The sequence below is a fragment of the Lutra lutra genome, chromosome 4, assembly GCF_902655055.1.
Source record: "Lutra lutra chromosome 4, mLutLut1.2, whole genome shotgun sequence".
NCBI classification, from domain to species: Eukaryota; Metazoa; Chordata; class Mammalia; order Carnivora; family Mustelidae; genus Lutra; species Lutra lutra.
Genome location: NC_062281.1, coordinates 61,251,149 through 61,276,634, shown reverse-complemented (window position 1 = coordinate 61,276,634; position 25,486 = coordinate 61,251,149). Strand labels below are relative to the sequence as shown.

At 40.5% G+C, this 25,486-nt stretch overlaps 1 protein-coding gene and 1 long non-coding RNA gene across 2 annotated transcripts in view; one reads left to right on the top strand and one right to left on the bottom strand.

The window, feature by feature from the left end:
• KCNB2 (potassium voltage-gated channel subfamily B member 2) overlaps positions 1-11,373 on the top strand; it is a 396,540-nt gene extending 385,167 nt beyond the window's left edge. The window contains exon 3 of the mRNA XM_047725094.1: positions 6,356-11,373. Within this exon, the coding sequence (XP_047581050.1) occupies positions 6,356-8,512 (2,157 nt within the window). The 3' untranslated portion in view covers positions 8,513-11,373. The remainder of the gene's footprint in view (positions 1-6,355) is intronic.
• Positions 11,374-11,692: 319 nt separating this feature from the next.
• LOC125097495 (uncharacterized) lies at positions 11,693-16,417 on the bottom strand. The gene is made up of 3 exons (XR_007126542.1): positions 16,287-16,417; positions 14,616-14,794; positions 11,693-12,213 (listed from the first exon to the last, which is right to left on the bottom strand). It is a non-coding gene; the product is annotated as an uncharacterized LOC125097495 (long non-coding RNA).
• Between the last annotated feature and the right edge of the window lie 9,069 nt (positions 16,418-25,486).

The window sequence follows — 25,486 nt, the reverse complement described above, 5'->3', positions numbered from 1 at the left end:
TTTTCATAGAAATAGAAAATTATCCATGCTCCTAATAGTGTTTGTCACAGGGCTCTTCCTTCCTCTCAGTTTAAATAAGCTGGTTCTCTCCTGAACATTCTTCTTTTAAAAAAAAAAAATATTTATTTATTTATTTAGCAGACAGATATCACAAGTAGGAAGAGAGGCAGGCAGAGAGAGGGGAAACCAGGCTCCCTGCTGAGCAGAGAGCCCACCGTGGGGCTCGATCCCAGGATCCTGGGATCACGACCAGAGCCAAAGGCAGAGGCTTTAAGCCACTGAGCCACCCAGATGCCCCTCTCCTGAACATTCTTTTTTTTTTTTTAAAGATTTTATTTATTTATTTGATAAACAGAGATCACAAGTAGGCAGAGAGGCAGGCAGAGAGAGGGAAAACCAGGCTCCCTGCTGAGCAGAGAGCCCACTGTGGGGCTCGATCCCAGGACCCTGGGATCACGACCTGAGCCGAAGGCAGAGGCTTTAACCCACTGAGCCACCCAAGTGCCCCTCTCCTGAACATTCTTTTTTTTTTTTTAAATATTTTATTTATTTATTTGAGAGAGAGAGAGAGAGAGAGACAGTGAGAGAGAGCATGAGCGAGGAGAAGGTCAGAGGGAGAAGCAGACTCCCCGTGGAGCTGGGAGCCCGATGCGGGACTCGATCCCGGGACTCCAGGACCATGACCCGAGCCGAAGGCAGTCGCTTAACCAACTGAGCCACCCAGGCGCCCCTCTCCTGAACATTCTTAATCATCATGTTGTGTATGTCATTTTCTATTGCTCATCAGGTTTTTTTGTTTCATGTATTATATCCCACTAGGAGGAGAAAGCAGGAATGCTATGTAGTTAAGAGGTTGTAACTCACTTTTAACTTTCAGCATGTATTTGTGAAGGAAGGAAGGAGAGGTTAGGGGAGAGGGGAGAGAGAGAATGTACCTACACTGACTTTCAGTGCAAGGCACAGAAGTTTCCATGTGTTTTTGTGGAGTGTTGAATGTCAGTGACTCTAAAGCAGATATGAAACTGTATCTAAATGGGGGATAAACCATCTAAGTATTTTTTATTTCCTCTTGATGCTGGCCAAAGGCTTTGTCCGGGTCCATCTCCAGCATTTCCATCCCACAGTACATGTTATGGGATGCTTCATGTGCATGATCTAGTTTGATCCTTAACAACCCTGTGAGGCTGGCAAGGCAAATGTGGGACATCTCATTTTGCAAATAAGGGAACTGAAGCTAACAAAGGGAACTGAACTCTAACAAAGGTAGAGGCATGTGTTTTCATACCCTATCCTGTGTTTTTTCCACCACAATCCACCCATTAATACCATTATATCCCTTCAGAGAATATATAATATAAGTTGGTACAATTGAGGCAAGTCTCCAACTGCCTTACTTCCTCTCACAAACAGATATCAATGCAACCAGTTTTTGGTACCTCTTAATGCAAGTGCTAGGAGTCCTGATTTTTTTTTTTTTTTTAAGATTTTATTTATTTATTTGACAGAGAGAGACACAGCGAGAGAGGGAACACAAGCAGGGGGAGTGGGAAATGGAGACTCAGGCTTTCCGCAGAGCAGGGAGCTGAATGTGGGGCTCGATCCCAGGACCTTGGGATCATGACCTGAGCGGAAGGCAGACGCTTAACCGACTAAGCCACCCAGGTGCCCCAAGGAGTCCCAATCTTAACTCCATGTGATCCTGTTAATTTCTGTGTTTATATGAAGAATTGAAATCATTATCCAGGTGATTTAAAAGGAAATTTTTATCCTGAAAGAGTATCTATTCTCAGTAACTAAATGCTTGGAACATAGCGGTGCAGTACCTTTCAAAGTCTTCTCCTTTGATGTTTCATTTCTTCAGCAATAAAAGTGTATTTTGGCCATTCAGTCAAATGACAGAATCAGTTGTGACTTGTCCTTGGTTTGGTTTGCAGACATGGCAGGAATTAGCAGAATAGTGGTGGTTTAGGAAGAGAATCATTATGCGTGAGAGGTGAGAGGGACTGTGGAGATGATCTAATCCAAGTCTCCAGGGGAGTTGGCCAATCTCACATGGATAATTGTTTGCAATTTCTGCATGTCCATTTCCCTTGCCATATGCAAACCTAAGTCTGCTTGCTAGAGCGGAGAGATAGCCAGCTCTGCAGGCCAGTGGGTGGAGGTGATGGGCATTAAAAATTCAACCTGTGCATAGTTAGGATAAAAGAAGAGGGCCTAAATGCCATAGGGTTTGCTGTACTAAAAAATACTCATATTTTGAAGTATATCCTGTAGTTTAGAGCAAAATGTCACATTTGTTATATTTATTTTCTTTTAAAACTCTACAATAAAACAATAAACTCCCATTTGGCTTATTGTCCTACACATCATCTTTGGTGTGTATTGAATAATTTGTCTAGAGTGCTGTCTTTCTGGGAGAACTCCAAACTTCAAAGATATTTAAAACAAGTCATTTCTCTAAAGTGAGAGCATATAGATTTTGACAGATTATATTTGAACAGGAGACAAAAAATAATGCACTTTGGTACCTATGGTTTCTTTAACACAAATAGGGGGTTGCTAAGAGCTTGAGTGTTGGGTTTTTTCTGTAGTCACTCTTTTCCTTCAAGCATGTACTCCAGGGATGCCTGGGTGGTGCGGTCATTACATGTCCAACTCTTGGTTTGGGCTCAGGTCATGATCTCAGGGTCATGATCATGTTGTGCATGTGCTGAATTTCCAGGGATAGAAGGTAGCATATGTGTTAGGTCGTGGTCAAGTAGACTATAGACTAGAGACTATAGCGTTGGTAGCATATAGTGCTTCATTATTGCGCAAAATTAGTTACCGAAGGCAAATGACCTACAGTTTGGCTGTAATTATGGAGTCAAGGAAAACTGAAGGTCCGCCCTGGACCATCCACTTTTGTTCTTTGACCAAAAGGGTTCGAAGATAATAGAATGGCTTCATTTGTATTTCTACTTCTCTCGTTGCTCTTCGAAATGATAAGCACCAGGAAGATGCATCCAGAATAGGCAGGTGAACAGATAAGATGTGGAAATCTAGAATATGGATTGTCAGGACAAGAATGATGGCAGCAATCCCAGCACTTAAAATCCTCACTTAAGGGAACTCTCCTACACTGTTAGTGGGAATGCAAGCTGGTGCAGTCACTCTGGAGAACAGCATGGAGGTTCCTCAAAAAGTTGAAAATAGAGCTACCCTACAACCCAACAATCTCACTACTGGGTATTTACCCTAAAGATACAAATGTAGTGATCCGAAGGGGCACATGCACCCGAATGTTTATAGCAACAATGTCCACAATAGCCAAACCATGGAAATAACCTAGATGTCCATCAACAGATGAATAGATAGAGAAGATGTGGTACATATATACAAAGGAATACTATGCAGCCATCAAAAAGAATGAAATCTTGCCATTTGCAATGACGTGGATAGAACTAGAGGGTATTATGCTAAGCAAAATAAGTCAATCAGAGAAAGATAATTATATGATCTCTCTGATATGAGGAATTTGAGAGGCAGGGGGAGTTGTGGGGGTAGGGAAGGAAAGAATGAAACAAGATGGGATCAGGAGGGAAACAAACCATAAAAGACTCTTAATCTCACAAAACAAACTGAGGGTTGCTGGGGGGTTGGGGTAGGGAGAGGGTGACTGGGTTATGGACATTGGGGAGGGTATGTGCCATGGTGAGTGCTGTGAAATGTGTAAGCCTGATGATTCACAGACCTGTACCCCTGGGCCAAATAATGCATTATATTTAATTTAAAAAAGAAAGAAAAAAATCCTTAATATAATATACCTGTCATACAACAGTATAACAGTATGACCTTCTAGAAAGCACAGAGGGATCTGGTTACTTATGGTAAGAGCATAAGAATGGATGGGACCTGACCAGTGTTTCCTAAGGAATGTTGCAGCGGCAGAATTTTGTCAGCATCACTCTGCCATTGGCCTCTGTGGGTGGAGATTTGAGATGAGCATTCCCACCTTGCCCTTAGCAAACCCTCTGAATCCAAATCCATTATCTAAACCTTCTGGGAGGATCTCTAACTTTAGCCTCCACAATCTCTTAGGATAGGACAAAGAGAAACTTTTTTCTACTGTGATTCATTGATCCACATTTTTCAAGGAAATTCTGAGGTATACTCAAGTAAAAAGTACTTACCTTAGTTTCGTTCAAGAAAAATATATAAAATACTAATAGTAAAATACTGTTCTTTAAGTTAAGGAACCATAAATCTTTATTCAGTATCTGTAACACGCTCTGAAATATGTTATACTGTAATTTTACTTAATCGAGATTTGAGAGGAGAGATGGAAGCTGAAAGAACAGGAACAAAAAACAATGAAAGGTATAAAGGAGGCATGAGAGGAGAAAAGGTAAGGAGAGTAACCCAGAAGAAGAGAAATTTACAAGAGTAAAGAGAGGGAAACTGAGGGAGAAAGAACAGGAAAAGACTTTTGTTTACAAGTCCTAATGTCAGTTAGAGGCAAACTAATTTTTTCATGATCTAGATTTATTAGGCTGTGGGGTTTCAAGCTGTTTAATCACTATCCTTTGAAATGTTTACCGGATGCTAAATCTTTAAATTAAATAGTCACCGTCAGCATATTTTTCTCAGAGCTACCTATAATAATAACAGAGACCAATGACAGCTCCCAAGATCATTGATAAAGGTCAAATGAAACCAAGCCAGACCTAATCTAGGCCAGAGAGGCTTCCTGCTTCACCAATAAGTGTGTGTCCCAGATGCATAATCTTTACTAAGCAAAAAAGTGCTTCCTCCCATTGTTCTCAAACCTTAATCTTAAATTTTTTTAAATTTGTTTGGTAGACAGAGATCACAAGTAGGCAGAGAGGCAGGCAGAGAGAGGGGGAAGCAGGCTCCCTGCTGAGCAGAGAGCCTGATAGGGGACTCCATCCCAGGATGCTGGGATCATGACCTGGGCTGAAGGCAGAGGCTTTAACCCACTGAGCCACCCAGGCGCCCTCAAACCTTAATCTTCGTGTTCGGCCTCATAAAGAAGTCCGTACCTGGGCTGTCTATATAGTGCCTGGCTTCACAGATTTCCCACATACCTGTTCTTGGCCTTTGTCTTTCCAGACTGAAGTCCTGTTCATTCCAACCTCTCATAATACAAGTGCTTTTTACCAATATTTGGGAGTCATGTAATCTTCACAACAACAATGAAACAGTTCTGACCATTGTCTTGGTTCTACAGATTTGTAAACTGAGACAATGAGAGGTTGAAAACCTGCCCAAGGTCACATAGGAAATGATAAAGGGCTCAGACAGACTAAAATCCTATCATCTCGGGGCGCCTGGGTGGCTCAGTGGGGTAAGCCTCTGCCTTTGGCTCAGGTCATGATCTCAGGGTCCTGGGATCGAGCCCCACATCAGGCTCTCTGCTCAGCGGGGAGCCTGCTTCCTCCTCTCTCTCTGCCTGCCTCTCTGCCTACTTGTGATCTCTGTCTGTCAAATAAATAAAATCTTAAAAAAAAAATTAAAAAAAATCCTATCATCTCATCTTCTTGCTTCTCTCTGAGCTCTTCCTCTTTCCTGCCACATCTGACATTGTGCTTTTTCCTCCATGTAAAATGTCTTCCCTGCACCAAAATCATCGTGGATGGTCAACAAGCTCTTCTTTATGAAGACTTCATTCTTGACCGAATGAAGTTAACTGTAGTCTTCCTTTCCCACATGATGCTGGCCAGGAGTCCACACATCCCAGGATGAAGGCTTTCCTGATTTGGTTCTGCCATCAGTGCTTACCGTATAAATGGTATTTTTTGTATAAGAAACACTGTTGTATATTGTATATTGTATATTGTATGTTGTATATTGTATATTGTTGTATATTACCTCTCATGTGTAGGTCTGCATTCTTGGTTTCAGTTGTAGAATAAAACTTCTAGAAACCATGAATTCTGTCTAGCATATGTGACATGTCACGCGATTCACTTAAAGAAACACAAACCAGGTGGTTAAGAGAGAAAAATAACAAAACTGAGAGAAGAGAGACTGGTTCCCAAAGCGATTCCAAAGGGTGGTTACTCAACACAAGAACAAAGGCAGGGGTGGAGGATGGATTTTCTTTTTCTTTTTTTTTCCAAATTGTTTAGGCCCTGGAATTTAAATGGGTACTACATTGTGCTTCTAAGTGAAATGAACTCATAAAAAGTGAATGTGTTTGCATTAGTTAGAGAATTTTCAGCTATAAAGTTACCTTCCTGGAATATCTTTGAGCAGTTCATATCACTGAAAAAAAAACAGTGAATCCATATGTCTCCCAGCTGCCTAGGCAACGAAGAGGATTTGCTAACTTGGGCTTCCTTCTCTTTTCCAGATCTTGGCCATCGTGTCTATCCTATTCATCGTACTCTCCACCATCGCTCTGTCTCTCAACACTCTACCAGAGCTGCAGGCAACAGATGAATTTGGCCAACCCAACGACAATCCCCAGTTAGCCCACGTGGAGGCTGTGTGTATTGCTTGGTTTACCATGGAGTACCTTTTACGCTTCCTGTCCTCACCAAACAAGTGGAAGTTCTTCAAAGGCCCCCTAAATGTCATAGACTTGCTGGCCATCTTGCCATATTACGTCACCATCTTCCTCACGGAGTCCAACAAGAGCGTGCTGCAGTTCCAGAACGTGAGGCGCGTGGTTCAGATCTTTCGGATCATGCGGATCCTCAGGATCCTGAAACTCGCCAGGCATTCCACAGGCCTGCAGTCCCTGGGGTTCACCCTCAGACGGAGCTACAACGAATTGGGCTTACTGATCTTATTTTTGGCCATGGGGATAATGATATTTTCCAGCCTGGTATTTTTTGCAGAGAAGGACGAAGACGCTACCAAGTTCACCAGTATCCCAGCGTCGTTTTGGTGGGCCACCATCACCATGACCACCGTGGGCTATGGTGACATTTACCCGAAAACACTATTAGGGAAAATCGTGGGAGGCCTCTGCTGTATTGCCGGGGTTCTGGTTATTGCTCTTCCCATCCCAATCATTGTGAACAATTTTTCTGAGTTTTACAAGGAGCAGAAACGCCAGGAGAAGGCAATTAAAAGGAGAGAGGCTCTTGAGAGGGCCAAGAGGAACGGAAGCATTGTTTCCATGAACTTAAAAGATGCCTTTGCACGCAGCATGGAACTGATAGACGTGGCGGTGGAGAAGGCAGGAGAGTCGGCCAGTACCAAGGACTCGGCTGATGATAATCACCTGTCCCCAAGCCGGTGGAAGTGGGCCAGGAAAGCTCTGTCGGAAACAAGCTCCAACAAATCTTTCGAGAATAAGTACCAGGAGGTTAGCCAGAAAGACTCCCACGACCAGCTGAACAACACTTCTTCCTCCAGCCCGCAGCATCTGAGCGCCCAGAAACTGGAGATGCTGTACAACGAGATCACCAAGACGCAGCCTCACGCCCACCCGAACCCGGACTGCCAGGAGCAGCCCGAGAGGCCCTCTGCGTACGAGGAGGAGATCGAGATGGAAGTAGTGGTGTGCCCGCAGGAGCAGCTGGCCGTGGCGCAGACCGAGGTCATCGTGGACATGAAGAGCACCTCCAGCATTGACAGCTTCACCAGCTGCGCCACCGACTTCACAGAGACCGAGAGGTCGCCCCTGCCGCCGCTGACCGCCTCCCACTTGCAGATGAAGTTCCCACCCGACCTCCCGGGGACGGAAGAGCACCAAAGAGTCAGGGGGCCCCCATTTCTAACACTGAGCAGAGAGAAAGGGCCCGGGGCCAGGGATGCCATCCTGGAATACGCTCCAGTCGACATCACTGTGAGCCTTGATGCCAGCGCTTCCCAAAGTGGGCTCCACGGCCCTTTGCCGTCGGACGGTACCTCCGAGAGCCCTAAGAGTTCGCTGAAAGGCAGCAACCCCCTAAAATCCAGATCGCTCAAAGTGAACTTTAAGGAAAACAGAGGCGGTGCCCCGCAGACCCCGCCCAGCACAGCCAGGCCCCTGCCCGTCACCACGGCTGACTTTTCCCTTACCACCCCGCAGCTCATCAGCACCATCCTCCTCGAAGAAACCCCCTCCCAGGGAGACAGACCCTTGCTGGGCGCCGAGATATCCGCACGCTGTCAGGGACCTTCCAAAGGGCTGACCCCTCGGTTTCCCAAGCAGAAACTCTTTCCTTTCTCGTCAAGAGAGAGGAGGAGCTTCACCGAAATAGACACTGGCGAAGACGATGACTTCTTAGAGCTCCAGGGGCCCAGGCAGGACAAGCAGGCAGACTCCAGCCCCAACTGCTTTGCAGATAAACCTAGTGATGGAAGAGACCCTTTGAGAGAAGAGGCCTGTGTGGGCTCTTCCTCCCCCCAGGACACAAGTCACAACTGTAGGCAAGACATTTACCATGCTGTGGCGGAAGTAAAAAAGGACAATAGTCAAGAAGGGTGCAAGATGGAAAACCACTTGTTTGCCCCAGAAATTCATTCCAACCCGGGAGACACAAGTTATTGTCCCACACGTGAAACCAGCATGTGACTAGTTACAAAAGCAATAATAATAATTAATAATAATAATAATAATAATAAAAACTTGTTTCCTAAAAATGCGGTAATAATGCCTGTGGACTAAAAACATGGGAAGCCCCCTCCCACAAAAAAAGTGCATAAAATGTTATTTTTGCATGGCATGAACAGTTTAGTTTAAGTACTGTTAAAATAAAGAGTCAAGACTGCATTTTGTAACGAACAGAAATGACTGAGGAACAGTGAACAAATAAAGAGAGCTCTATTAGGAACCAGTATTTTGCAATGTCTGACATTTTTGATCCTTTCATTTCAAATTGTAGACAGATTTCAACTTTTAACTTTTCTGTTACAATGAATAAATTTGCACATGAAAGGATGAAATGTCACTGCATGCATTCGTAATTAGGAGGACCAAGGTGCTTTGAGCTTGCAAAATGCGTAACTTTGTAAATAATGGGACCCAGGATGCAAAATTGTCAAGAACATATGGAAACAAGTTTCTGAGACACAGATACTTCCTTCACAGCTACTGCCTGGAGGAGCTGTACAGACTTCCTGTTGCAAAATTGCAACCTCTTCTTAAACCATCTCACATATCTTGCTTTGGGTTATAAAGCTCTTAAAAGTCATTTGTTTAAAGGAATACAGTATTTTTATTGTGATATAATTCATAGGGTGCATTTTTCTTTTGTGCTTCTGCTTAGTTGTGGCACTTGCGGCTTTATTTATAAATCATGAAAATAGGCAAGATTTAATGACCAGATAGACAAATTTGGAATTTAAGCTTGAAATTTTGCCAATTATATATCTAATTTTGCCACAGCCTAAAACCCTGAAAATATGTCAAAGATTATATCATAGAACTAAACTTTTTTTTTTATTTTAACGCACTCCACATTTGGAAATTTAGGTGGTTTTTGTTTTTTTTTAGTTGTATGTTGACCATCGAAAGATGACAGTATTTTCCACTTGAAGCCAACATAAACTTTTCTATCTGAAGAACTAAAGATAGAATGTAGATATGCCAAAATGGGAATTCCAAAAAGTGAATTCTGACAAACTGAAAGCTAAGTCAGACTGCCAGCCCTCTCACAGTTAGTTGGGTTCAGAAATGAGTTACCATAAAAAGAGTCGTAGGCTGGTAACGGTAGCCCAGTAATTCCCAGTGTGGGGAGGGAACATGGCTGCTTGAGGAGCCCTACAGAGGCCAGTGGGCACCAGCAATTAGAAACACCCCTTGATGTTTCCAACGTCCCAAGCATCACCAGGACAACCCTTGTGGAAAGCCACATCCAGCATTTTCTACTGAAAACACTGAAATCCAGAGGAGTTGAGACACGTGCTGGCGCTTATCCTGTTGGTGAAGCCTGTGCTAAGAACCCAGGTCGGTTGAATCCATTTTGCTTCACGGGAAATGAAGGTTCTGGTTCCAGATCCATGAATACCAGATGTGTGATTCTGGATAGGCCTTGAAAAACATCTTAGTCTCTGTTTTACCCCCCAATAAATCTAAGACAGAATTCTTTCTCAGCTCCCTTAAGACTTCATGGTTAAGACGATTCCTTGGTCTCTCAGGAATGTTCAAGTTTTGCCTCAGCATAATGCATTTTGTACGTGTGTGTGCACATGCATGTGTGAGTGTGAGTGTGCGTGTGCGTGTGTGTGTGTGTGTGTAGTTCATGGAAAGAGTTGGGAAAATTCCGAACCAAATTTAAAGCACAACTTTTGTTTAAAGAAAAAACAAATTCTAAATTGTATTCTGTTTTTTAAATTACCGTAAAAACACTGGCAAAAGACAACCCAAATGTTTAGAATTTAAGGCTTTAGGAACAGAATTTATTAACAGAATCTGGTCATTATATCTCAGATAAGAAAACAGTTTTGTTCTTAGCTGAAATCCAAGCATCCCTACTGCTAAAAACAATTTTAAATATTTTTCACTGCGCTTAGAATTTCTTAACGGTTTTCATGTTTGTCTCAAGACATAACCTTGAAGGCTTTATGGTCATTAACCATTGATTATTTACAGTACTCATACTCACATCAGTGTCTAAAATGAAATATTGATCTGTTTTTGTAAATCTAGAATGTTGGAATTTTCTACATGTAGTTTTTCAAGTCAAATGGGTATGTCTGCTTTTAGATGAATAGCAAATAAGTTAGGAAAATCATTTTCTTTACGTAGTCTTAGAAAGCAATTATTTTCTAATGTCTCTGTATTGTTATATCTCAATTTGGGTTTGTTTGTTTTTTTTTCATTTATCTGTCTGCAAAGGTGGATTTGTCTTTTTGCCCTGATAGTTCACTAATGCCCACTTTCATATGTCCATTAGGCTTTCTACTAAGAACCCCTCTCCAGAATGTTAATGTTAGAAATCTTACCTAGATAAGGAATCCTAGACATTCAAACCTGGAGGGATTTTCCCTAAAAACTTTTTTCCCTTTAATATCTTAAGTTCCAGAGAACTTTTAAGTCCATCTTATGGAAGCTTAACCTTCCATTCTTCTTAGCCCCTCTGAGCCAAAAGTCTTCAGCTAGGAGAACAATAAAATGCTCCTCTAAAAAAAATCAAAAAACAAAAAACAAACTTTGTTATTTCACAGGGAGGCAGTTTGGGAACCGAGGGCTCCCAGAGTGCACTTCTGCAGCACTTCTGAAACCTTTTCAATGAACTGCAGCTGGTGCAGGGAATGAGCGTGTGTACGCCTGAAATGGTCTGCAACTATACCAAGCACAGAATTCTTTTGAAGTCTTATTTTTACATTAAAAATTCGTGTAAATGCTGCATTTTACTCCATATGTGTCAATATAAAAGAAATGATGTTTTATATTGCTTATCGACTAGTAAAATCGATACTCTTATGACTTCATATACCTCTTTTGTACCCTTCGGAAAATATATCCCTAGTTGAAGAAGCACTGCGTGAATGACGGGCACGCAGACTGGTTCCTTCAGGCGCACTGGAGGTTTCTGCTACTGGGAATGGGTACTCATTGGGAGTTAGCTCAGTGACCAGAGACAAAATTCGTGAGTAGAGACTATTTGAATGAACTCAAAATAACACAATCTCAAGAATGGTTTATTTGATTCTTCTAGCAATCTTAACAACTAGTGCAATGGCCAGAAGATCATCTTAGCTCAAAGACTGAGATCAATCATAAAAGTATGGAAACGGATACGTGGGTTGGATCACAGATACAAGAGTAACATAATTGAGTGCCTGGAGTTGATCTAATTTGTCTCTAAATATTTCCACTAGAAATTTCTCCACTCTGGCAAAACCAACTGCTTTGAAGCAAGCATTTAGATTAAGCATTATCCTGATGTGACTAGATCTGGTAACAAGAAGAGTATATGCCAAGTATCTGTTCCCACTAATTTCTTGTCAAAACAGTCTCACTCTCATGTAGACACAGGCTGGGGAAAGCCAACAACTCAATTACTTTCTCTTGAAATTTGAATAGGAAAAAAAAAAGCCTTATGTATATAGAGTAACTTATAGTTTCTTCTTGAACTTAAATCTTCACAGCAGCCTTCTGAATTAGGTATTACTTATCAATAAAGGACCAGAGAGGTTATGCATTTTGTTCAAGTTGACACAGGTCACTGGCGAATAGTAGTGACCTGGCTTCATCCATGACATCTGGCATCAAGTCCATCATTCCAATGTACCAGAGTATGTTTCGTGAGGTTTTTTTCCTGTTAGTTTCTGAAATTATGTAAAAACAAACAAACAAACAAAACACTGGAGATGCATTTATAGTCATGCAATTTGCTTATAGCAGCAGTAACCCATGCCGAATGGTAATGACTGAAGATAACTGACATTGACCATCTTTTTAGCACATGCATTTGCCAACTTAGAATTCTGGTCATAAGATCCACACCCTCAGATGAAAGAAAAGAATTCCTATCTCATGATGTAACATGGCATACATATGAGGCAGAGGGCTGAAGGAAGACACCTGTTTTTCTGAAACAAAAAACAAACAGAATTGTAGAGCTCCTTCTAGACTAATTGCACAAATTTTGTCTAATTGAACTTGTCATTTCATTGTTCATTCATTCAGCAAACACTAGGTGAGCACCCCTATATTACTAGATACTAGGTATTATACCCCTAAATACTAGGTCAGCACCTCATATTCCAGAGAAGGCACTGTGCTTGGTGCTAGGATACACCCCTGGGCCTCATGTCACTTACTGCCTGGCTCATTTACAACCAGGCTGAGGATCGTTTGGGTGACTGAAAAATGTCTCTTCTCAGTATGGAGAAAGTCACTCAGTGATCAAACCAGGGAAGCAGATGACAAGAACAAGTGAAATGCTTTTCCAGCAAACTGTTTTCCTAAGAAATAGACAGATGGCATAAAAGGAAGTCTGATACCTGATTATTTTTGAGTCACAATTTAGATTTACACGAGATAACAAATTGTTCACCTGAGTGAGGTGATGGGTTGTCTTTCCTCTTTACCTGATGAATTGTAGGATAATTTTTGATCAGATAGATTGCCTGTCAAAATAGCTAGTTATGGTCCAGCACTAATAACTAGAGCAAGATTAATTAACAGTAAAAAGTCTATAACACATTTTATATTTTAGTAGTTTGGTGATGGTTATGTGGTGTTTGTCTTACTTCCCACTGACCAGAGGCAACATCTTAGCAATGTATCACTATTCTTTGTTTAGCCCCTGAATTTCTAAATGGAGGATATTTAAAATTCTATTGTATAGCTACTCAAGGGATTTATTAACCAGCTCTATGTGACTTTGAAAGTATATTAGCTATTTTTCCACTGCCACTGTCCTCACCCAAACAGAACTAAGGCAAAAAAAAAAAAAAAAAAAAAAGAAAGAAAAGAAAGAAAGAAAAAGAGGACTCTTCAAAAATGTAAGTAAAAAATTGGAAATGCTCCAATGCCCATCCCTAATAGGAGAGAGGAAAGGCTCCAACTTCAAAACCTTGGTTCTATATTATTGAACTTCATGCTTACTATAATGTAATGCTATCTTGAAATATAATGCTATTGGTTTCAATAACCACTTCTTCCACTCGCCTTTTTAAAACAGGCTGAGTTAATTGCGTAAGTCCTTATTTACCATTACCATTAATGCATAATCTCTTCCTTCATTACCATTAATGCGTAATCTCTTCCTTCTTAAATCTCAAAGGAGTTTAATCTATAAAAATACATATAAAGGGAGATGGGGAGATTCTCTTTCATAATAAGACAACCCAAGTCCAGCAAAAACTACAAGTACAAAAAAGAAGAAAGACAAATATGTGAGTAAATTAAACATGCTTTTTAAGCAGAGAAAATTATATTAGGTACATATATAAGCTTTTGTAATATTTAGACTTACTATTGACATGAAATTCACAATTCAGACCATCATTTCAAGTTTAATCTCTCTCCTGAAAAAATTATTTCTTATGATTTAACAGATAGTACCAGATTGCTGTGATAAAATATTTCATTCAACTAACATTTATTGTTTGCCCTGGGCCAGAAATTATGCACAGTTTATACCCTTCATTTTACCATCTAGAAGAGATTTCATATTTAAAAAGATTATATTCCCAAGTGAAATCCAGTTCCACAGGGTGAGCTGGAAATAGTATGGCGATATGTTTGAGTTTATAGTCTGAGAATTCCTATAATCCATTTTTATGTTCCCTCAGACACAAATTATTTATTTCGTTTCCTACTGTAGGATCTGAATGACCACCAAATATGCTTTCTACACATACATGTTTAAAATCATAGTAGCTGTCTGAGATCTAGTGACAGTGTATTTCAGTGGAAATAGTATCCTCTTCCACCAAAGGAAATATGATTCTAGCAAAAATGATGTTGAAAATAATTTTTTATATTCCCATAACTGTTCTGTTTGCTGCTGCTGCTTTTTTTTTTTTTTCCCCCTAAATCTCAGTCTACGTGCTGTGATAGAAGCCATCAAAACCTGTGGTCTGATGAAAATCTACTGAGCAAGTAGCTTCTCTCCCATCCACTATGGGCAGTAATGGCAAACAATATGGCCAAATGGTTTTTCTTTCAATTATTTGTATTTCATTTTAACCTTAAAATGCTTTGAAATGGCATACTGTACCGAACAATGAAAGTAGACTTTCACCATCAAGATTCAGGGAATCTTGCACGGAATTGTGCAAACAGACCAGAAGTCGACACGCAGGTTCAGAAAGGATGTCATGGGCTGTCATCTCTTTATTTTCCATGCTAAGTACCTTCTAGTGGTTGGTCTGAGAGGAAATGCAATTCTCCGCTTGCCTGAAAAAGAAGCCATAATGAGGACTGCAAAGTTTTCTGCCATTTTACACCTTCCATTACGCGTGCATGTAGTCAAAATCACAACGACGTCCTAGACGTTGCTTTCAGCGATCATTTCTCAGTTTTCGTTTTCTTATTCCAAAGTATCTGATAAAACTGTTGCTACTTTCTGCACAGCTCTTTCACAGTATTTCTATCTGCCACCTCCAAATCAAAACAGAATCACAGGTTTTGCTAAATATTTAGCGGTGCTCTACTGTGGGCATTTACACAGCAAATGCTACTGTGACCTCCCCGCTATGAACAGGAAGCTAGAGAGAACTCAAAAGAGTGTTTTTCATTTAATTATTTAATTAATTATTTTTTTAAGAATCATAAACCTGTGAAAATAAAGTCATTCAGTTGATTAACTCCAAAACCCACAGTCTCCGTTCTTCCCAGAGTTTACAAATAGAACCCGAAATGCCCCAGAATTGACCTCAGTGAAAAAAATAGATGGTTTTTAAACTCCCAGGAGACATCTGTGGGTGCTGGCCAGAAATTCTTTTACAGTCGGATTTCAACCATCGTTAAGCCAAGACACTTCTAATATTCTTATTTGCCACATATGGGTTAGGCTGATTTCAACCTGCAAGTACTCACATCATAATGTTTAATTGAAATTAGGAGAATTTTTCTAAAGGAAACAGATACATAGGAAGTAATATGTACTAGCATTACTAATATTACTTCTCCAAAAGAATGCTATCACCAAAATTAGTGTATATGTATATGTATATATATATATAGAGAGAGAGAGCATGAAAATCTTACTAAAGAATTGGCAACATTTTCCTGTTTAGTTCAAAGCCAAAGAAAGAAAGAAAAAAAAAAAAAAAGAAAAAAAACCCTGCAATTTACAAAACACTTAGGTTTGTCATACAATAGCCAAGTTTCAAATTTATGCAATTTTAAAGAGGCATTATATTAAACCATTAAAAATTCAACAGTGAATGTATAAAAAAGGTTTATTAAGCAAATATAAGGTACCACTAGCACACTGAAGCATTTTTAATAATCTTTCAGTTGACAGCCTAATGACTGTGTCTTGCTCTTAGCACCTTCTTTTCAACCCGAAAGCTTTTCTATTTTACACTGTTGCTTGTGTGTTTGCTTGCTTCTTTGTTTTCTTTGAAGAAGTGAGGGTAAGTGGGAAAACATGTTCGAAGGGGAGGTTATTGGACAACTTGTGAACATTACTTACTGTGCCCGGGGTACATTGGGAACCATTTGTAGAAGGGAATTGACCTCACTCCCTTCTAACTTCTCAAGTTTCACCATCCTGGTTTGGAAACATCCTTTTGATCAAATTCAGATCCTGCTTATCCAGATTTTTTTATTCCTTTCCTGTCTGCAGTGCCCACCAGCAATCTTCCCCCCAGGGTCTGCCTGACTATAGTACTTCTGGTCTCAAGTCAAGGGCACAACCAATTGAGTCATTAGCAATAGCAACTTGAAGCCCAAAGCTAAGATAACAGGAAGCTGTCCATGTGGTCAGGAAGCTCAAGAACAAGAGGACTGCCAACACATTGTCATAGCATGGTTTAACCATCAAAGCAATGACACTGTATTTTTCCCCCCCTGTTAACAAAAGAATAATTTTTTCAAGCCTCTATTAAGTTCTTGAACTTCAAAGAGAAATAGCTAGGTTGAGGAGAAAGGTGGTGATTGGTCACCAGACACCATCCTAAATGGGCAACCAATTAATGTGTCTGTTTTCAGGGCAGTATCCAAAAAGGAAAATATCTTTTCACTTTCAATGGTAGAAAACATTTGATTCAGGGAAAATTGATATAACTCTGTAGTTTTTATATGGTTCTTGGCCAAAATCGTTAGAGCAATTTAAACAGAACTTCAGCAAAAGATATTAGGGGTGAAGAAAAGGCCATCGCAAAATATTGTACTTTGCTGTACATCCAATTAGAAATCATGGATTAGGATTTCTTTCTAAGTTCTTTGTATAAAAATATCTTTAGGTGGTCATTTGAAATTAATATTTCTCATGTAGCTGTGAGTTTTTTAAAAAAGACTATGATAAATTAAACCAGATGGTATATAGGAAAGCACCACGCACAATACCTGACAGGAGGTATTCGTGTTTTTTGTTTTTTGTTTTTATTCCAAGAGAAATCATTCAGCTCACATTTGTGTGCTAATTACTTAGTTTCCTAAAACTTTTCTGTGGCTTTCTAGACACTCAAAATTTTAAATGTGTGTGAGTATAAATGTAGATTTTCACTTACTATTACTTTAAAGTAGAGAATGTTTTATTTCCTAAATTACATATGTATGCATTCTAGTTGTTTACATATATATATGTGTCTCCAACTCATGTGGACAAATAACATGCTATGACAACTTAGGTAATGTGGGTTTTTTTTTTAACCTAAGAGCCTTACCTTTTTAATGTTTAATAGAAAAATGTCAACTTCTTCTAAAGAAAAATCAGTTTCCTACAGTTATATGACTTTAGCTTTATTATCTATTTGAAGATTCTTTTACACTCTCCTTATTACCAAAAAATTAAACGTTCTTAGGTATGTGACTGCAACACCCTCTTCCATCTTCATCCTTCCATATTTGTGAACCTAAGGAGATAGGTATATATTTACATACAAAGTAATTCCTAACCAAATTTGGTTACAGATTTGCCACAACTGACTATTTGCCAGAATAAACTATAAAATGAGAGTTAAAAGCTCTCGATTTAAAAAGAATTATTTATTAAATTTCGTTTTTATAATATAACAGTAGATTACCATTAGGCTTCACCAGATACTTTTTGTTTTGCTTTTTGTCCATGTGAAAATCTTGTGGACCAAGAAAAGTAACAGGAAGAAATCCATTTTCTATTTCAATTTATTTAAAATTCCATGTCACAAAAAATTTAGATAGAACCCTTATTTCCTACAAAGAGCTTCAGAGCTGAGTTATGCCCGAGAAGTACATATAACACAACATACCGTAGAGTCTTTACACGAAGTGCAACTACTCCGACCAAATTATGGGGGGGTGGGCAGCTAACTCCAGTATTAGAGACTGACTTTAGGAAGATCTTCCATTGAACCTGCAAAGGAGCTTCCAAGGTACACTAAAATTTCACCTTCAGAGTATCCAGTATCCATCACTGGTATACTAAAAATAATATTTTGATGTTAATGGGGTGTTTTCTTTCATTCTGTTTTGACTAGTGATTTTATGAAAGCTTTAGTACAACATATTACTTAGTTTGGGGTTTCAATCAGTTATCTGATGCTTAGAAAAGTAATTCATGATCTCAAGCATAATTGCATGACAGTTTAGATCCTACTATTTAGTTATAGCCTAACGAATACTGTGTTCCTATCTGTCTTCTGAAAAAATAAAGCTTATTAAATAGCATTCAGATAAACCATTATACCACCCAACCAGCTCACTAAATGTAGTTATTACCTGTCTCTGCGTAGCTTATGTAAAAGCTCCGTGTTGACTGTCCACGTTGCTGCATTTAAAAGCTGCTGAATGGTTGTCTCACCTTATTCTGTCGACACACTAATGTGACAGTGTCGTGTACATAGGCCACAGTACAAAAGTGACTATAAACTGCTTCCTCAACATCTAGCCCAAAAAAGGACTGAGGCAGTGCACTCACGCCTTTAGTTAAAGTGGCTCACTGAGTCATTTCCATCTGTGTGTTCTTTACCATAAATACTGAGGTAGTATTTTCTAACTGTCTTTTCAGGCTTGTAATACAAATCTCTATACCATATCTACGTAGTCTAAAATACGTCGAATAATTCTGTTTAAAAAGTGTTGCCTACTAACAAACTAAAGAGAAGTAGCTACTGATTTTCCTATTGAGTTGCTTAAATCATTTGCCATTGCCAACGTAGACCTGCCTTAAATGGTTTCTTTCACCACTATTATGTGTGAAATAAAAAGAGGATGTTGTGGTGAACTCTTACCTGTCTGACGTTAGCTGTTTTCAGCCAGTCAAAGGATATATGTTCCTCAGGAGTGACACGTCTAGTGATGTCCACTAGTCAAGAGGGTACCTTATTTTCTTTTGGTACCCTCCCGAAACTAAAGTTGGAAATCTACAACATTAACATGTATAGATGTTCAAAGACCAGTATCTTGGGGGGTGGGGATGAGGAGGAGGGAAGAGGAAGGGAAGGGGGAGGGAGAGGGAAGAAAAAAAGAAAAGTTAATAGAGAAAGGCACATCTCCAAATGAGTTAGGTTGGGGGGGCGGTGTTACTAAAGTTCATTGTGTGTGTTTTCTGTAAAGCTGATTGGCTTTTGGGAAGGCTGTATGAGTTCTGTATATGTGAGCATGTGATTGTGAGTGTGCTTAGCATCAGGAGGGGGAGCCTGAATCATCTACTGCTTTTTTCGGTTAAATAGAGTTATATATTATTAAAAACAAATACGTCTAACTCCCAGACTCATTAACTCAATGTTTAATGTTAGAATTATAATCTTATTGTTAAACTCAGGACAACTCTGTGAAGAGTACAAAGTAATTGTATGAAACCTTATGTCAAAACTACAAAGCTATCAGTAATTAACGCACATAAACAGCCTTGCTGGGAATAATCATGGGTGATTTCCCTATAAAACAGGTTGATGGGCAACCTATTTTTTTTTTCTTCTCAAGTTGTAGAGATTTTAATAGTTTCTATTAAATCCCTAACATCTCCCAGATTTAAAGACACTCAAAGTTATTTTTAAAGCCTAAGGAATATAGAGTATCAGACATTACAAGTTAAATGAATAGTTCCTACAATCGCTGTACACATTAAGTAATATGATTGCGTATTTCTAAGTTACACACAGTACTAGGTTTATAGGCAGTCGCACGAAGCGTCATTCACTTCACTTTCATTCACTTCAATGTTTCTAAGGGTTTTCGTACCCTTGGCCTTGAGTGCTCTGAATGCTGCCAAGGAAAAGAAGCACAATCAGTGTTCTATGTTTGAAGATTTCTCCGTTGGGTCATCCCGTCCTGTCCGTACACGCGATAGCGTTAGCATTTCATCTCGTACTGCGTTGAAATACTTTTCATTACAAACTCTCAATAAAAGCTAAAGCTTAGGCAGAAGTGGTAAGTCTCGTCTAGTTTCATTCATCTGCCTCCACGTGCTTTCTTTCATTATCTTTGCAAACAAGGTGTTCTGATTTCGGTTTTGCGAAGAGGGTACAATTTAGCATACTCGTGTTTGCTCCACTGTCCATCCTGCACCATTACTACAATGCCCTCCTCTCCCATTTAATGGTGTTTGTATCCGTGTCCCCATATCTGCTGCATTTTGACTCCATAAAAAGAAAATGTGATTTTTGTATGAGTAGTTCTGCTGATCAACTCAGTATTTCTGCACCAATCAGCATACTTATATGCATGTAGTAGTCTGTACAATTGTTCAACATCAAAATACTTGTTTTCTTTATGTCAAAATGTCTATAAAATTGCTGGCATTGTTCTCCATTTCAGTCTGGTAGAATAAGCAAGATAGAAAATAAATGTGTAAATGAATCATCTGTGTCATTTCAGTTCTCTGCATGAAGTCACTCACATTGCGCATGGCACACATGCCCGCCCCACCCAACTATCCATGGTTTCTTGACACCTCATTACTGACTGTGGAGGCACGCAGCTTTTGGAGGAAGTGTAGGATAAAACTGCTAAGTCGGGAAAAGAAATAAAAGCTGGATCCATTGCCATCAAAAGTCCTCTCCCTTTCAAACCAACCCTTTCCAACAGCCTACCGACGGATGTCACTTGGTTTACATTTGTTACTCAATGCAAAGCACCTTGCTGAAACTCGGGGGTGAAATCATCAGAGGATTTCGGGATCGTGTGCCACTGCCATTCCCAAAATCAATTCCGGACAGTCCTTGTCAGGTGCGTGAAGTCTTAAGTCCTGACCCCACGGCCTGTTCCACCAGTATGAGACCTGGGCGGTTGCTCAGAAGTGTGGATACCCTGAAGAGCCCACACTTCATTTAATGCCCCGTTTCTGCCATTTTGTTATTTTTAATAATTTTTGAGCAAAGGACCCTGTCTTTTCATGTTGTGTTAGGCACCACAAAATAGATACCCAGTCTTGGCTGACCAGTGAGGCACATGATAAGACCGCCAAATGAGTCAGTCCCTCCAAGGCAAGAGGTTAACAGGTAGGAGAGAGGCTTATGTGTTTAACAGACTTTTATAGCACTTAACCATTGTGCTGAGTCCTAAACATAGGTTTGCTCATTTAATCCTGATAATAATATCACCCTCATTTTACAGAAGAGGAAACTTAGGCACAGACGAGGTTAAGTAGCTCGCCCAAGGTCACAGAGCTAATAAACCCAGAAATTGAACTTAGGCATTTGGCTAGAGTTTGGACACACCATGTAGGTCAATGCTGGCTTCTTGCTTTGCTATGCTGTCTTCCCACCAAAGAAAATTGCCTTATTTTGTCTGTTAATATGAGTCCTGAGGACATGCATTATGGTCTTTACCTTGAAGACCTTTTCAGAACAGTCTAAAAGTTTCAAGGATGATACCTTCTGAGAAATTCCAATTCTCCACAGCAATGTTTTTCTGCTCTTAATGCCAAGGACAATTGCCTGAGTCAAATTAATGAGATGACTGCAAATATTGAGTTAAGTATCACCATTGTATTTGTGGCCCAACACAGATGTGACTACATAGTGCCCAGACTCTTTGCCCAACTCCTGCACTGCTGACAGAGGAAAGAAGTGACAAGGGGAATAGGCTGACCTTGGACTTGATGTTTTCCTCTATTCACTTCCTCTGCCTCCCTAGCTCAGATAACACCACACATCTTCCTAAAAGCAAGAGGGCCCCCATCTGGCTGTCATTTCACTTAAAAGAAAGGAAGCACACATTGAGGATGCATTTTTATGGATATAAGAGTTTAGGTGGGGCACCTGGGTGGCTCAGTGGGTTAAACCTCTTCGTTGGGCTCAGGTCATGATCTCAGGATCCTGGGATGGAGCCCTGCATAGGCTCTCTGCCCAGTGGGGAGCCTGCTTCCCCCTCTCTCTCTGTCTGCCTCTCTGACTACTTGTGATCTCTTTCTGTCAAATAAATAAATAAAATCTTAAAAAAAAAGAGTTTAGGGCTGGGATGTAGAGAGAGTCAGTGTGGATTCTAAGAATCAGACAAGAGCAATGTACTCACTGCTCATCAGTTTGCAAGAGCCCTTCTGCTCTGGGCTATGCTCAAGGTCCAAGGCCATTGATGAGGACAGAGGGATCCCCAAAAGCCTGGTGTTCCCACACCCACCAGGCTTAACTGTACCACCCAGGAGCAGCTGGTTCAGTCAAAATGTCCATAGGACTCTCTGGTCATTCCAGGAGGTCAGCAGACCCCAGGACAAAGGCAATTGAGTCACAAAAAGGAAATACAAAAGCTTCTCCAGTCTATCCACCACAGTCCACTTCCAGAATCCTCCTTTTCTGGAAATTCAAGAGGCACAGACTAAGAGAGAAGATAATAGGGAGCAGTCAGGGGAAGAGTCACCTTCTCACAAATCCATCCAACAGGAATACCACTCATATGGTAATATCAGAGAAATGGAATAAAAGCAACACTCGGCTCCTCCCCGTTGACCTAGGTGATTACAAAATTCTTGTGTCTTTGATACGGTCCCTTCTTTCTGCTCCAGTCCACCCTATTCACCCTCTACCCTCCGCCCTAGAAACACAAATCCCATAATGCATAGTTGGGGCCACAAAAAGAAGGAGGTGGAGGGGAGTGCATGACATCTACCCTAAGAGAAACTAACAAGGATTCCCTTGCTCCCTTTCCACATTTTCTCATCTCCAGCCTCATGTACGCAGACGGGTTTAACAATGACTCGGGTGCCTGTGGAAGCTACCTGAGCTCAAGATGCTCAAGTCCCCCAGCAAAAACTTCACAGCTAGATTTGCAAAGTGATCAGCAGCTCTGATCAGGGCAAAATTTTGCATGGAAGCCTCTGATTTCATTAGCTGAAATACTGTGACACTTCACATGACTTTGAACTTGATCAGTCCTTACGTGCGTACAAAGCCAGTGTGATGTCAGGAGGCATTAGCACAGAACGTGAAATATCAGAACTCCTCACAATGCTCAAGGTTGTCATGAGACCCAGGGTTTAATTCTGGCCTTTCTAACTCACAAATAGCCTGGATGAACTCGAAGCACGTTCAGAGAGTCACAAGGACCTCCTTGTCCAAATAAAAGAAAACGGAGAAGATGGAAAAGGGAAGGCTGACGTGAGCAACAGCAATATGTTCGAGGACAAATTTGTAAAACTTATAAAACCACATTGAAAGACAGGAATACCACTCATATGGTAACAGATTGTTGAGTGATTTTTCTAACAGTCAACACGTATTCAATTCGTATCGTGTCTTTCTATGCTGGGCACTATGCTAAGCCCTACAGACCCAAAACTAGTAAGTTGGAGTCCCTGCCCCCAAAGAGCCTGCCGTCATCATTATGAGGACGGCAAACAGCTGGCACAAGTGTGGCCATTCCTTCCATGCCCCCTCCTCCCCCCATGTCAACCATTAATCACGCCATTCCTTCCCCTAAGCCAGGATGCAGCCTCAGGATACAACACCCAAATCAACCATCACCAGGCAGCTGGAGCTGCTTAGCTCCAAATTACTTGATGTTCCTTTATCACCAGAGAAAGACCCTGATGTCTCCCCCTACAACAAGAATCATGGTAATTATTATTATGGTACTTTTATAGAGCCTATTATGTTCCAGACACTGTTCTAAGCACTTCCCTTCTTCAATCTCGTCTTTGAAATGGTTGGTTAACAGAAATTTTATGCGGTCATCACTGAAGACTCATTTAAAGGAAATGAGATAAACTCTAGCATGAGGAAATTACATGTCCTTCAGACAAATTTTCCACAAGTGATGGATGTTTCACATTAGCGGTAACGAGAAAGCTGGTAAGTCTTCTCTCCAGGATGTCTTCAGAATTAGGATAGATTCTCACCCAGCTGTAATGAGAAGTGCAAACCTGTCTGAATGAAGAAGGACAAACCAGATGACCTTTCAGTGTTCTTTTTATTTCCGAGATTCTACAATTTGTGGTGCTCCAGAATCAAATTTATTTTTTACTAAAGTCTAACACTAAATTGTATTCATTAAATTGTCTCCATATCCACTTAGCACAAAGGACAGATCAGTAAAGAGGGAAGGCAAGCAATTTGCAAGAACATATTTTTAAAACTTCTATTAATCACATATCTCATTTCATGCTGAAGCACAAATCCTGTTTAGAGAATTACTCTCAAAAATATCTCAAAGGACACACTGGACACGATGCAAAAGTAAAGGCCTAGGAACCCAAGGAAACGAATCATGGTAATGTGTGAATAAACCAATCTGGGCTAAAATATCTTAACGATGGATGTGATTTCATAACTATGTATTCCTTGTAGAAACAAACTGATTCTGCAATCTGAGTGATTTTAAAAAGAAAACCAAAGAATAATGTTAGACAACATTTTTCGATTTTAAGAATTCGAATTTTTTGCTAGCTGTAATGCAAAAATCCATAATTTGTTGCATCTGATTTTAGCAAGAAATTGATTTTATAATGTTTCATGGTAGAAGTCATTTCCCTAAGAAGCTCTTTAAATAAGAAAATCCCATTCTATTTCTCACCTTGAAATAATGGCATTGCAACATTTATGAGCTGTTACATACAGCCATCTGACTTTATCAATTCTCAAAACTTTGTCTACAGTGTGAAGTCCTGTGTATTAGGCTCTTCGTTCTCATCCCTATCCCCAGTCAGAGTAAGGTTGGCAGAGATCTTCCCAAATAAACTAAAATTCTGCTTTCCACTGAATAACTTAGGGAAAGAACAAAACACATGCCAGCTCCATGGTGAGAAGAAAAGGGACATAGGAGAAAGGAGAAGCTGGAAAAGCAATTTACAAACTTCCAGACCATTCTCAAATCAAGAAATACAGGACAAGAAAACGTATGAAATCTTCCCCTTCGTTGATAGAATTGCAACTTTTTCCGTCTTCCTTTTTCTCTTCTGCACAGCGTTTTGTAAAAATCGTAAAGGAAGAGAAGGTCTAGCATATCATGATTCCTGAGTATCCCAGCCTTTTAGACACTTTATAGCCCCCAGCCAAATGCCAACCACATCAAAATGCTTACGCTTCAAGGGCACAGACCCTTCTGGGCAAGCATGTGTGCGAGGGGGAGCAGGGGTAGCAGAGGAGAGTATCAAGCAGGCTCCACACCCAGCAGGGAGCCTGGGAAGCCCGGCAGGACTGCTGGTGCTGAATCCCATGCCCCTGAGATCATGACCTGAGCCAAAGCCAAGAGTGGGCGCAAAACCCGCTGAGCCACCCAGGTACCTTGAAAGGGGGGATGTCTTCCATGAGTCATACCAGACTGGGCTCCTCCCATCACACAAGGTCTTGTGGGAAAAACACAGAAGAATTAGAAGCCTGGAGGGAGCCTACAGCCTAGTAGGGAGACATCCTGTACGTTATAACCTATTTAAAAAAGGCAGAACAAAAGAAATACCCGGACGACATGCAAGCAGAGTGCAGTGGTGCTGCTGGGAATATAGAAATTCAATATGGAGCTCTCCGAGAGCTTCTGCAGCAAGATCTGTGCCAACGGGTTTTGGGG